The sequence below is a fragment of the Phyllostomus discolor genome, chromosome 2 (genome assembly GCF_004126475.2).
Source record: "Phyllostomus discolor isolate MPI-MPIP mPhyDis1 chromosome 2, mPhyDis1.pri.v3, whole genome shotgun sequence".
Lineage (NCBI taxonomy): Eukaryota > Metazoa > Chordata > Mammalia > Chiroptera > Phyllostomidae > Phyllostomus > Phyllostomus discolor.
In genome coordinates, this window is record NC_040904.2 from 29403671 (window position 1) to 29417475 (window position 13805).

General features: G+C 31.2%; 1 protein-coding gene across 1 annotated transcript in view; it reads right to left on the bottom strand.

The window, feature by feature from the left end:
• SI (sucrase-isomaltase) overlaps nt 1-13805 on the bottom strand; it is an 86581-nt gene that overhangs the window by 55629 nt on the left and 17147 nt on the right. Inside the window, exons 12-16 of the mRNA XM_028504854.2 lie at nt 12413-12526; nt 9062-9146; nt 6873-6990; nt 4969-5140; nt 2737-2853 (exon numbers count right to left, since the gene is read on the bottom strand). Of these exons, the coding sequence (XP_028360655.1) occupies nt 2737-2853; nt 4969-5140; nt 6873-6990; nt 9062-9146; nt 12413-12526 (606 nt within the window). The remainder of the gene's footprint in view (nt 1-2736; nt 2854-4968; nt 5141-6872; nt 6991-9061; nt 9147-12412; nt 12527-13805) is intronic.

The window sequence follows — 13805 nt, forward strand, 5'->3', positions numbered from 1 at the left end:
GAAATGAGAAAGCCAAAATATGAATGAAAACTAAAATAGAAGCATTTAATCTATTTTTTGAGATGCAAATTGTATACATTTCAGCTGATTTATAAAAGCTGAAATTACTTCTGTTTCATCATCAAAGTATATGAACTTTCTAATTTTTATGTTTTACTTGGATATTTTTATTTATTTTTTGCAGACATCAGTAGTTTATTATTTGTTTAGTCCAAACACATTCAAAATGGAAACTGAAAGAATACTTTCCACCTGAAACAGTTACATTAGATTCTACTAGCATATAATGCTTAACACATCATAGCAATAAAGATGGTAACCCATTGTCTCCTATACCTTCTAAAACCAAGACTTAAAGCCAATTTGGTTGCAATAATGTCATAAGAATAGAACACTACCATCAAAAAAAAAAATCAGCAAATAACAGTAAGGGTAGATGAATATTTTTGCCCTGGTTCACTGAAAAGGGGCCAAATCTTTTATGGAACAATCATCATGTAAATTTCTCCATGAGGTGTTTCACTGATGTGTTCATGGTAAGTAAAGACTGACATTCACAATGATATGTTTTGTTATGAGGATATTATTAAATTAACATTTATTTTGAAAATAGTTTTCTCATTTAAATACAGAGAAAATAAAAATATTTTAACAGGGAATTTTTTAAATTTTGTATTGTTCAGTTACTGTTTTTGCCATTTTCCCTGTTACTCGCCCCTGCTCTATCCACCTTCCACCTACCACATTCAATCCTCTCTCCACCCCTTGGCTTTGTCCATGGATCCTTTACACATGTTCCTTGGTGCTTGACCCTTCCCCTGCTCCTTCCCATTGTCTCTCTTCTTCTTCCCTTCTGGTCACTGTCAGTTTATTCTTTATTTCCATGTCTCTGGTTCTATTCTCTCACTTGTTTGTTTTGCTGATTAGGTTCCATTTATAGGCAAGATCATATGGTATTTGTCTTTCACTACCTGCTTATTTCACTTAGCATAATGCTCTCCAGATCCATCCATGCTGTTTGCAAAGGGTAGGAGTTCCTTTTTTCTTTCTGCTACATTAACAAGGAATTTTTCACTGATTTTTTTGTGGTAGACTGAATTAATGGCTCAAGTTTTCCTCCTTCCCTGTAACCACCACACCTTGCTATGTAGCTTTGCAACCCCTACAGCTAATAGTGGAGTATAGACACTTACCCATTTTTTGACTTTATGCTCAGCTATGTAACACACTCTGGCCCATGTGACACATTCAAATTAGGGCTTAAAAAGCACTTGCCTCAGGACTTGTTGCCTTGTGCCTTACCATTGACAGTAGAAGAGTAAGCCCAAGTGGTCTGTTGCCCAAGGATTCAAGAAACAGAGTTGCCTGGCTGGCTTGCAGACTTGCAACTTAAAGGACAGCCTTTCTGCCAAGCCTGAGCTAGATCAGCTGACTCTCAGCCAAAATACAGTTGTGTGAGCAAACCTGCTTATATCTCCTGCTATGGGTATCAGAATTAAATAAGAGTATTGGCTACTGCCTCCCTGGATTCACTATCATGTTTTTTAACCCTAAAGCCATATTTCCCTTTGGCTGCTTCCAGCTAATCAATTAGACTGATGAGAATACTCTTCCAATGCTTAACTTTGTCTTGAAGACTCAAACACTAGGATGACTGAAACTTTCTTGGAATTAGCAACTGTGATTCCAAGTGTGACTCTATCAAATCTTCTTCCTTGCCTTCATCTCACCAGGTTCAGACCTAACCGAGATCTGAAGCCTCTCTTCACTTTTTCTGCTCCCTTTCCTTTATCCTACACAAGTCCTTCACCAATAAATGTCTAATATGTTTAATTCAGCTTTGGCATCTGCTTTTTGGAGGATATAAGTAAACACAGAGTGTAATATAATTCACATCAGGATCTCCCATGAACACAAATTTCTTGAAAGCACAATTTAGATAGATTTAAGAATTTACTTGTCTCCAATTAATACCTTTTACTTCTGTTCCATTATGCCTCTTTCCAGGCTAAATTCTGAAAGGTTGTCCTTCTTCTCAAACAGAATTAAAGCCCTATATGTAGCCAGTATGTGAATAGTGAACAATTTCTTAACCACTATATACAAAATTGAATTGATGGTTTACTCTAATTCCCCCATTTCCTCTGAAAAACATGCCCACGGGAGCCCAGAGCAGGAATTCTCAGGTCTGATGGAATAGCTCAGTATGTCCCCCTGTACTTATGCTCCCACCAGTTCAGATGCCTGTGTTTAAAAGCATTATTGTATTTTTTCCCAACCTGTCATTCCAGTTGTGTTTATTATAGAAAGACTCTGGACTCAAACTGCTTTGCAAGGGGCTTTGGCTTTTTGTATTTCTTAAATTAAACCAAAACTGAAAATCTTTAGCAGTATAATATATATTTTATGAAAAAATTACCTGATGCTTGATAGAATCCAAGAATCAGACTAAAAAATCTTTGGCTTTAATTTAAACTACTGTGATTTAACACAGTTATACACGCTTTAGTTTTAAATAAAATATTTATGTACTAATTACATTATCTTTCATGATTCCCTTATTTGAACATCTTTGTACATACAAAACATTTATGGGGCTTAGAGGAGGAACTTTAACTCATTCGCAAATTATGCTACAAAGTTTCAGACCATATCTTCTATAGATATATATTTAAGTGCTTTGTTCAAAATAGGGTTATGTTTCATTTCAAACCAAGGAAAACAAGAGGTATTTACCACATATTTATCAGAATTATGGTTTCTGGAAAATGGATAGAATGCCCCGAGTTGCATCCATCTTCTGCAGAGCTCTTCTGTGGTATTAGCCTCAAATCCACAGATATCTGCTCCAATCTAAAGAACAAGTAGATCTATTATCGATAATGCAAAGATTCTCACATTGTTCCAAGCATCACATTATTTGCCTCAACAGATTAATTTGCAGTACTTATAATCATTTTGTTTTACTGTCTTCATCTACACTTCTTCAATGTAGGTTATTTATTTTGTATATTTGTTACATAAATGTCTTTAATTCCATATTTTACTCTTTTCTTGATTCTCTTATTCAGTTTTAATTTTTCAATTTCAATTTTATTTATTTTGTTGTCTTAAGCTTTTGTATTGTGTCCTTTGATGTAATCATTGTTAATTCAATGTATAATTACATTATTAAAATGTGTTGTTCTTAACTCCAAAACATCTCCAGTAGTTTTTTTTATTGCTAATATAATACTGTAGGAGTAAAGTAGTAAAAAATGTTACCTGATAATGTACTCAAGTAAAATTTCATGTCTCTTTTTTCAAGGACTTTGAGAAAAGCTATTATCCTTAATTTAGCATTTACTGTTTGCAAACATTTCCTTTTTTTCTAAGTAGTATTTATGTATCTATAAACAATATATTAGTCTTGTTTTCACAGGAATTAGTTTTATGAAAATGGTACGTTCTAGGCATCACACTGCTTTTCATTTTTTTTTCCCAAAGCTTTGTTTCTGTGAGATTAAATTTTGTTAAGTGACTCTACTACTTCTCTATTGTATAATATCCCATGACTATAAACACCGATTCTATGAAATTTATATACACATTTCTTTGTGAATATTTAAGAAACTCTTTTATCATTTTATATGCATATGTATGATATTTCCTGGTTCATTGGAAATGTCTGTTATTTAATCAAAACAATTGTAACCATTTGTATGAATGGTATCAGTGCATGACATTTTCCACGGCTTCATTTTCTTGCTAATTCATGACTTTTAATCTTTGCTGTCATATATATATATATATATAATATAATATATATAATGAAATGCATATTTCACTTCAGTTTATATCTGCACTTCTCTGATTAAGTTAATGTGGATTTCTCTTTTATAAGATTGCCTATAAATACATCCTGCTAATTTTAAAAAGTTATTTGTACCTTCTGGAAATTCATAATAGGTACTTTAAATTAAATATTAATAATTTTATTGTTATGTATGTTGAAAATATAATTTCCCAGTAGGTTGGAAACTTTTTAACTTTTAAAATAGTCTTTTGATAAACAAAAATTTTCATTTCAATGTAGGCAAATTTATGTTTCTTTATTTTTTTCACCCTGTGTGCTCTGTTTAAGAAATTATCCCCTTATCCTCACATCACAGTTACCCACCTATATTTTCTTCTAAAATATTTGAAGTTTTACACACAGGTCTTAAATCACTCTGGGATTGATTTGTGTGCATGGTCTAAAACACAAACCCATTTTACTTTTATTTTGCCAATGGATAACTAATTCCCCAGAGGAATAATTGGTACTTTACTCTCTGATCTACACTGATAGTGCTAGCATTTAAGAAAGTTTTATTAATGCATAGTCCTATGTCTTTTTCCATATTAATTTACTTAAAAATCTACAGTCAAGCATCATTGTTTTATATTACTTTTCATTCCATAGTGTTAATATGAACATTGCATACTTTTTTACTTGATATAAAGGGACTTACACATTGTCTTATGTTTAGAATTACCAAGTATGAATTTTCTCTGCTTTTAAAATTTTTAAATGGTCTCTGCCCTTATCTTTTTCAAGTAGAGAAAGAAAGGCTTTATTTTTTAACACAGACTAATAATCAAAGTATTTTAATATGTTTAGCCTTTGACATTTCCTTTTATTACTAATATATTTGGGTTTTCTTCCTACTATTTTATGTGGTGCTTTTTATTTATAAGCTTTTTCTATGTTTTATTTATATTGATATTTGCTTCACAAATTACTTTGATTTGATTAAATTTTGTTTATTCAATTTTCTTGATGTGATAGATATTACCCTTATTCTTATTTTTCTCATAAACTTCCTAAGAATAAACAGTGAATTTTATGTAACATACCTTTAATCATTTTATTACTAATCATTAAGATATCACAACATTAAGTGTAATTAACAGCTTTCAGGAAAACCAATGTGTGAAACTGCTTACCAGAGGTATCCCAAACAAACCGAACTCCAGCATGCCTGCGATGGACCATTCCATTTGCTCCCAGGAAGCAGTGTTGTCTCCCAACCAATGTGCAGCGTGCCTTCCAGACCCAGCAAAAGTTGACCGGGTGAGAATGAAGCTTCTCTTGCCAGGAAAAACTTTTTCTACAGCTCTAAAGGTAAGATCAAATTAATATGTAAGATTTATTTTAAAATAATATTGATATTTAGAAATTCCAAAAATCTTAATTTCAAATGCTTATATTACAGTTCCTAGAGCCAAGCCATAGTATTTGCAGCTATTTTATCAATGTTTTATGCCAATTTTATATTTAGCTTTCAATTTCTTATTTATTTAAATACATTCAGATCGAATACTGACAAAGGAAATCTTTTAAAAATCATTCAGAATATAAATGACTTCCTTTACAAAATTAAATAAATGTGTGGTCTTTTATCTATTCCATATTTGTTTTTAAAATGCATGATTTCATTCATTGAAAATTTTTAATATGAAATGTAGGAATCTGAATGTTGACACAGTACACATTTTTGGTGGCACAATGATTCTAATTATATATTAATATCTTCATTCCCAAGTATCCATAAGTAATGTTGGGATAAAATGTAAATATTTAAGAAATATTTTATTTTGTTTCTAGAAGTTCACCCCTCACAACTACTAAGGTTATTCATCTCGCTCCTATCAGTACCTGAGAATTATTTACCTTTTTTCCATAAATGAGAAATAATCATGAAAAGATATAAAAGTTTAATTCAGTATATACAATTATCCAGACTAACTTAAGTATAATAGTATTTTAACTGTTTTTTTTGTATTAGTACCTTATAATACTGATTTATAGTGTTTTTTCCTATAATTTACTAATTTGTATAATGTAAAATGTAATGTTTCACTGAGTTTAAAGACTGAAGGAAACAAACATGGGTATAGATAAATATGGGTCTGAATTAAAACTAAGCTGTAGTTGCTTAATTGTATAAACATAAAAACAATATTGAAACTAGGGTCTGGTGTTATAGACCATTACTTTGTAGATCTTTATACAAAGCTTGGAAAACAGTAGGCAATAAACACAAGATTGTCACCTTCCTTGTTTTGTATTTTGTTCTTTTTTTTATTGTTGTTCAAGTACAGTTGTCTCCATTTCCCCCCCATGGGTGCCCCCGACCCCAGCCATCCCCACTTTCCCCCCTGAATTCTACCCCCTTTGGCTTTGTCCATGTGTCCTTTATACATACATGTTCCTTGATAATCTTTCCCCTTTTTTCCCCATTATCCCCTTCCACCTCCCCTCTGGTTACTGTCAGTTTGTTCTTAATTTCAATGTCTCTGGTTCTATTTTGCTTACTTATGAAAGACAAATACCATATGATCTTACCTGTATGTAGAACTTAATCAACAAAACAAACAAGCAAGCCAAATGCATTGTGTTCTTTTTTATATACAGGTAACACATTGCATTAGAAAATTACATTGGGAGATACTATATCAAAAATTACATTTTAGTTGAATCCCCTGTTTCTGAATAATAATTAAAGAAGATTTGTCCTAGAAGCACCATTCTTCTAGGCCAATTGTAAAGTTTATGCTTAGAACATGATTATATTCAGAGATGGAAAACCCAATGAAAATTTTGAAGAGGAATTTAAATCTATAATTTAAAAAAGAACACAGTTAAATACATAGACTATCTTCTTCTTGATAACTAAGTTCCAAACGCATAAGTAATACTAAAAGAACCGATGCTTTTAATATATTAAATTCTTATCATGAAAATGTTACCTTTCTTATGCTTGCCATTTTCCAACTCTATTAGTAAATTATCTAAGATATTCTAAACAACAAATATAATAGAATGTTCCGAATAAAACTGCACTCACTTCTCTGTGGCTATAGCCATGCTGTATCCATAGAGGCTGTGAACATCATACTGCTTTCCCCAGTGCTGCACAGCATCCATGCAAATTGTTTTGGAATACATGATTTTGTCAAGAATATCTTGGAGAAAATATATAACAAATGTTTTTTAAAGAAATTCTTTGCTATTTTAAAGTCTACAGCCCTGAACAGGTAGCTTAGTAGGTTAGAGTTTTGTCCTGATCCACCAAGACTACAGAATCTGTCTTCTGTCAGGGCACATACAAGAAGCAACCAATAATGTATAAATAAATGGAACAACAAATAAGTATATCTCTCTCTCTCTTTCAAATCAATACATTAAAACTTTAAAGTTTACAATAAGAGATTTTTTCTATTTGAAAATGTATAATCCTTAAATGACATGTTATATAATATCATACTCAGTTAAAAAACAATAAAAGGTGATGATTTAAGCTAAGTTCCAACTCAGTCTCCACACTCCACTCCTGTTTATTAATTATTAGATTTGCATTTTCATTAATAAATACTCTGATCACTAAATCCAAAGGAAAAAATAGGGAAGGAAGCCAGGCTTTAAATCAATGATTTGGAACATAAGGAAGAAATAAACATTCAATCAGAACAAAAAGAAGAAATAAGAATTAAAAAAAACATAAAAACAAACAAACAAACAAAAAGGGAAAGTATAAGAAGACTTTGGGACACCTCCAAAAGTATCAACATCTGAACCGTAGGGATGCCATAGGAGAAGAGGAAGAACAAGAAATTGAAAACTTATTTGAAAAAATAATGAAAGTAAACTTCCCTAATTTGGTGAAAGAAATAGACATACAAGTTCTGGAAGAGAAAAGAATACCAAACAAGGTGGACCCAAAGAGAACCATATCAAGACACATCATAATTAAAATGCTAAAGGTTAAAGATAAAGAGAGAATCTTACAAGCAGCAAGAGAAAAGCATAAAATTATCTACAAAAGATTCCCATAAGAATTAGGTGATTTCTCAGAAGAAACTTTGCTGGCAAGCAGGGACTGTCAAGCATTCAAAGTGATGAAAACAAGGACCTACAACCTAGATTTATTCTATCCAGCACAGCTATCATTTAGAATGGAAGGGCAGATAAAGTGCTTCCCAGACAAGGCAAAGCCAAAGGAGTTCATCCTCACCAATGCCTTATTATGTGAAATGTTAAATGGACTTATTTAAGAAAAAGAAGATCAAAACTATGAACATTAAAATAACTACAAACTCACAACTATCAACAACTGAATCTAAAAACCAAACAAAAACAAAACCCTAAGCAAATAAGCAGAACGGGAAGAGAATCATAGAAATGGAGATCATTTGGAGGGGTATTAGCTGGGATGGGGAAGGAGGAGAATGGAGGGAAAGATGCAGTGATTAAGAGGCATAATTGGTAGGTACAAACTAGACAGGGGGATGTTAAGAATAGTGTAGGAAATGGAGTAGCCAAAGAACTTATATGTAACCCACAGACACAAAGTAATGGGGGCATTGCTGGAGGGAAGGGGCATAGTGGGCTGAAGGGGGGTAAACGGGGATGAATAAGAACAACTGTAATAGCATAACCAATAAAACATGCTTAAAAATATAAAAAAAACATGACCTAACTCTATACATGTAGACCTGTTGTGCAATTACAAATCATCCAGATCTTTGCTGTTCAGTTTTCTTATTGTGTTTTAATTTGCAGACATATATGAAGTTGCAATAATTATTGTCATTTTTCTTCAGATGGTTGAAGCTATGTATTCTCCTAAAAGCATATCATTTTCTTTGTGTTTTTTCTATTTTACTCATATTTAATGATACAAGAGATGTTTTTAGAATACGTGTAATGAACTATTCTTACCAAGTACATTCTAACAACTACACAGACTTACAGTAAAGTGTTCATGAAAAAAATTGATCACTTAAATTATTATTTCAAACAAATTTGGTTTCTTTTCATTAATTATTCTATCACCAACAATTAGAAATAAGCCAGTATGTTATATCAAAATTTAATATCTCCTTTCCTTCATCATAAATATTTTGGTCAAAAGTAAAACAAGCAGAGATATTGATTTTGGGGTTGCAAAATGTACCACACTGTGTGATTTAGAAATATATGCTAGAATTTAGCTGTCAGCAGTTAGAGGTAAGTAGATAACCAAATGAAATTTACCAGGAGTAAAAGGTGGATAATTTAGTTTGTTCTCCTTGCAACCTTTCTGTGAACCTTGAACAAAGCTTGCAACTTCATTCATGTCCTGAATGGATATAAAATAAAGAACAGCAGATTTGAAGTAATTGTGCTCTATTTGTTTGCAGTTTTTTATATAAGACAAACATGATATTGCTTTACTCCTAGAAGACAACTATAAGCTGCCAATCTAAGAACAAACTTGCATATCTATACTCACTGCTTGATTCTACCTTATGAACAAGCCATTATACTGATAAAAATAATATTATTTGCTTTTACATGGGTGTATAAAAATAGGTAACAGAAATATTTTAGATTCAGGGATTGTATACAAGCAAAATATATTTCATTTACCTGGTTTTAATTATACATATAAAACATTAGATACAGGTACTATGCAACTGTCTTTCTAAAAACTGTATCACTTTCTAATGTGAGTCTATCATTGCACATATTTTAGCACATTTATTTATCCAACAGTTTGTTCATTTCAGCTGACACATATTTAGTTTCTAAGACATGCATCATTATAGTTTGTTCATTTCAGCTGGCATTTATCTAATTTCTAAGATGTATATGCATTGCTAGCAGCCAGGCACAGCATTCTTTGTCTAGCCACAACTTCTACACTCCCATGAGAGAATAAAAGTGAAAAAATCAAATAGCATTTTAGTATCCTAATAAAAAACAGTTATGACTTGACTAAACCCCTGGAAGAGTCTCTGGGGACCACAGGGCAGGGCGACCACAATGGGAGAACCAGTGACCTAAAAATCTGTGGAGACGGAGTGGTGAGGTACTGTGCTTGCTGATTCTCTTGCCATGTAAACCTAGGCCCCAGACTTGTCTTGCCACTTACTAGTTCTGTGACCATAATCAGTTAATTCTTTGTACTAAAAAAGATAAAAGATATAAAATCATACACCACATTATACAGGCTCAAGAAATATGTAATTCTTTTTCCTTTTCTGTTAATTTCAGTGAAGGGTAGAATTTACTCACATTGAATTCTATACAGGGTAGGGCAAAAGAAAGTTTATAGCTGTGAGTGCACAAAACAGAGTTTATCCTTGCATCATTAATATTATTTTATTATTATTATATTATTTGTAACTGTAAAACCTAATTTTTGCCCTACTCTTTCCCCTTTTGAGCCTTACTTCTCACATCTCTGTTTGTCTCTTTCTTACAAAGGCATCAGGCTCAGTAGAGTCTCATGAATATTTTCTTCAAAGAGTATGTTCTCTTCATTACTCTTCCCTTTCTGGTCCACATCATTCCCAGATGAAAATTAAGTGAGAAAAACTGTGTTCCAACGAACACATTTCTCATTATGGTATAGATTTTACAAGCAAATGTTTCATTTTCCAAAATATATATTTTTAACAGCCACAAAGAAGAAAAATTATGTAGTTCTTTTAAAGTATATGTTGGAGTTATTCTATTAAAATAACCTAGACTATTATTATGTTCAATATTTTTCTATGGCAATTTAATTCACATAATTTTTCAAAGTGATTTTAATATTAAAACTGAAAATTAAAAAAAAGTTTAGCATGAGATCTAAATTAGATATCTAGTAAATTATAAAACTATTTTTAATTTCACTTAGAAACAAATATGTCATCTGTTAAATGAACAATTATTTGCTGTGTATTCATTCCATCAGAAAGAAATAACCTGAGGAAGGTTAAGAATTAAGGATATAACTTAGTAGTAGGATTTGGCAATTGTTCCAGTAAGTGCTTTCCACTGTTTATACATAATATAATGAATTCAGTGATATTTAGTGAGGTTTCAAATCATATTAATTATCATGATGTATTTTGTTTTGTTAAGCATTAACCAAAGTGTTCCCGTATTAGCATCAAAACAACTCTTCCTTTCTAATCTATATGCTCTTCCTCCTCCCTCCCCTCCTTCTTTGGAGATGAATCAGGGTATTTCAGTCTTGAAAGGACTTTAGGAACTGGAGGATTCTCTCTTTCTACAGACCAGCCAGCACCTCTTTTACTACTCTTTAAGTGTCATTTATACTCCTAACTCCATTCTAATGGACTCCAATTGTTTCCCAAACAAGAGAATTAAAATGAATGAAGAAACTTCTAATTTAAATTAAATAATACAACTGAAATTAGAGCTAGAATTGAAAACAAAACTCAAGAGCAAGTATGTTTTTCTTTTTATTTCTACCCACTGCTAGGTATTATCATCATGATCTCACTGAACTTTTTTGTTAAATAACTAAAGCCTCTTCACCTCATTCTACTACTATCATGGGAATCCTGATGATTTTGCTTAATCTTTCACTCAGTTTCATGTTGTCCACAGAAGATGTAATTAATTCCCCAGAACATACTTGATATATTGATGGTGCAAGATAAAGACTTGTTAACTAAACAATTGTTTGAATTAATAAATACATTGATAACTAAAATAATGACCAAATTAATAATGAGCACTGAAACAAAATAGAGATATCATGGACCTAAACAAAGAGAATATAACTAGTCCTAGGATACTCATTATCTCTCCTTTCAAAAGTGTGAACCATTGTAATAAACTATGAACAAAATCCCTGATATTTTCTTTGTTTTCAGGTTTATTAGACTACTTTTTTCTGAAAAATGGAATTCCAGGCTCATCATGTAGTTTCATGCGCAAATGCAGTTATAATTTCCATAACAACAGATACTAAAGCATTAACTATAATCAAGTGTTATTCTATACAATAAACCTAGCAGCAGGTTTTCAATAACTACAGATATAAAACTTCATCCAAGGAAACTTTTAGACATTCATTTTTCCATTTAATAAATAGAACATTTATCTAGTATTTTATTTGTTGTTGTTGATTTTGAGATACAACACTTAAACTATTGCCAGTTTTGATTTGTTCTTTTCATAACTTACCAAAAATGTTTCTAAAGGGTTTATTCAGGTTAATAGTACTGCAATTGTTTAACTACTGTAGACTTAATAAATGTTTTTGTAGTTTTACTATTACAAGATTATCCACAAATCTTGTTAACTGACTTTTAACTATAAATTATTAACCATAAAGATGCAACACCTTAGTAACAGAAATAAAATTATTCTATAAAGGGTATTACTAAAAAAGAAAAATATCAATTTACAGCTTTTAGTTTTTATTCTTGTCTAACCCATAAACATGACAGGTATGATATTTGTACATCTAGAAAAATAATATAAAACACTTTAATGTTATGTTGATAAAATACAAAATATATCTTGTCAACTGAATAATTCTTTAGTTGAAAATATTTCAGTTTTATGGACCAAAATTGCTGGTTTAGAATAGCTACTTACAATCCAAAGTCCATCATATTCTATTTCTTGATGGAAAATGTTGCATTCATTTGCCCACCACTCTATGCAGTTTGGATTAGTGAAATCAGGGTATACTGATAATCCTGGCCACACCTAGAAGAATAAATCATTCACATACTTACATAAATTTTAAAAACAAATATATTATAATTCAAAGTAACTGAGTGGAGAAGAATTATTAGAGTTATAATGTTGTAACTCTTTAGGCATATGGGATCCATGCACCATTCATGCTTACAATAATCCCAGGCCTACTTTAAAATGCATTTAAGAGAGGGTAGTTAAAGTGAAGAAGTAGAGTGAGAACATGAAGCATTTATGATGGGAAAAATAGAAGTACATGGGGTGAGTCTGTTGTTTTGACTACAAATTAATTTAATTATTAGCATCCTACTAGGTTTGGTTAAAAAAAAACATATAATATATGCATTGTCTGGTAATAGAAAGTACATTACTAGTTCATTTTCAAAGGCAACTACTTCTTAACAATTCAAATGAAAAAATGTATATATGGTCTAACAAATGCAGGTATGATACATATGTCTGGGCAATGTTTCAAGCATCTTAATACTATTAGTACATTTATTCTTCATTAGGGATTTAAGAACATAAGGTACTATTTTTATCATCATTTTAAAGATGATGTAGGCAATAAAATTAAACCCTTTTTACAGGTAAGAAAAATGATAAACAGAAAAGTTAAGTAAGTTGTTCAAAGTCAAATGCTAATAAGTGTCAGAGAAGAAATTGAAAACCAGGTACACTCTAATCAGAGCCATACTAATAAAGTCTACACAAATTATGCTGCCTCTTTATGACTGGTGTTTCTTTAAATTATTTTACTCAACACTTAAAATAACATTAGACAAGGTAAATTAAATTTCAAATAAATTAAGAGATATAGTATTGTTTTATATCCACATCATTTGTATTGGTTATCTATCTGTCCATATCTGACAGAGCAGGTCGTAACAAAATGTATTCTGTGAGTTCTTACTAGGTTTTATAAGTAAGAAATTCACCTCTCTCAAAATCACCTTTTTTGCCTGTAAATTAAGAATTTTAATCATGGTTATCACATTATTTGACTGTGAGGATTAAATGTAAAGCATAAAACAATGCACACCATACCAGTACTCAATTTGTAGAGGCGTTATTTTATAGGGGCGGAAATTCTGCTTTGTTTTCTGGTAGAGCTCATAATTAAAGGAGACTTTCAACAGAAATTTTAACTTTGGTAAATGAGATACAAAGTGATAGGATATTCATCAATATTTTAAATAATGCTATAATAAATGTTTTTATAAATTTATGTTTTCTCTTGTTTTATTCTTTTAACTAAAATACAGAAATGGAATCATAAAGTCAATGT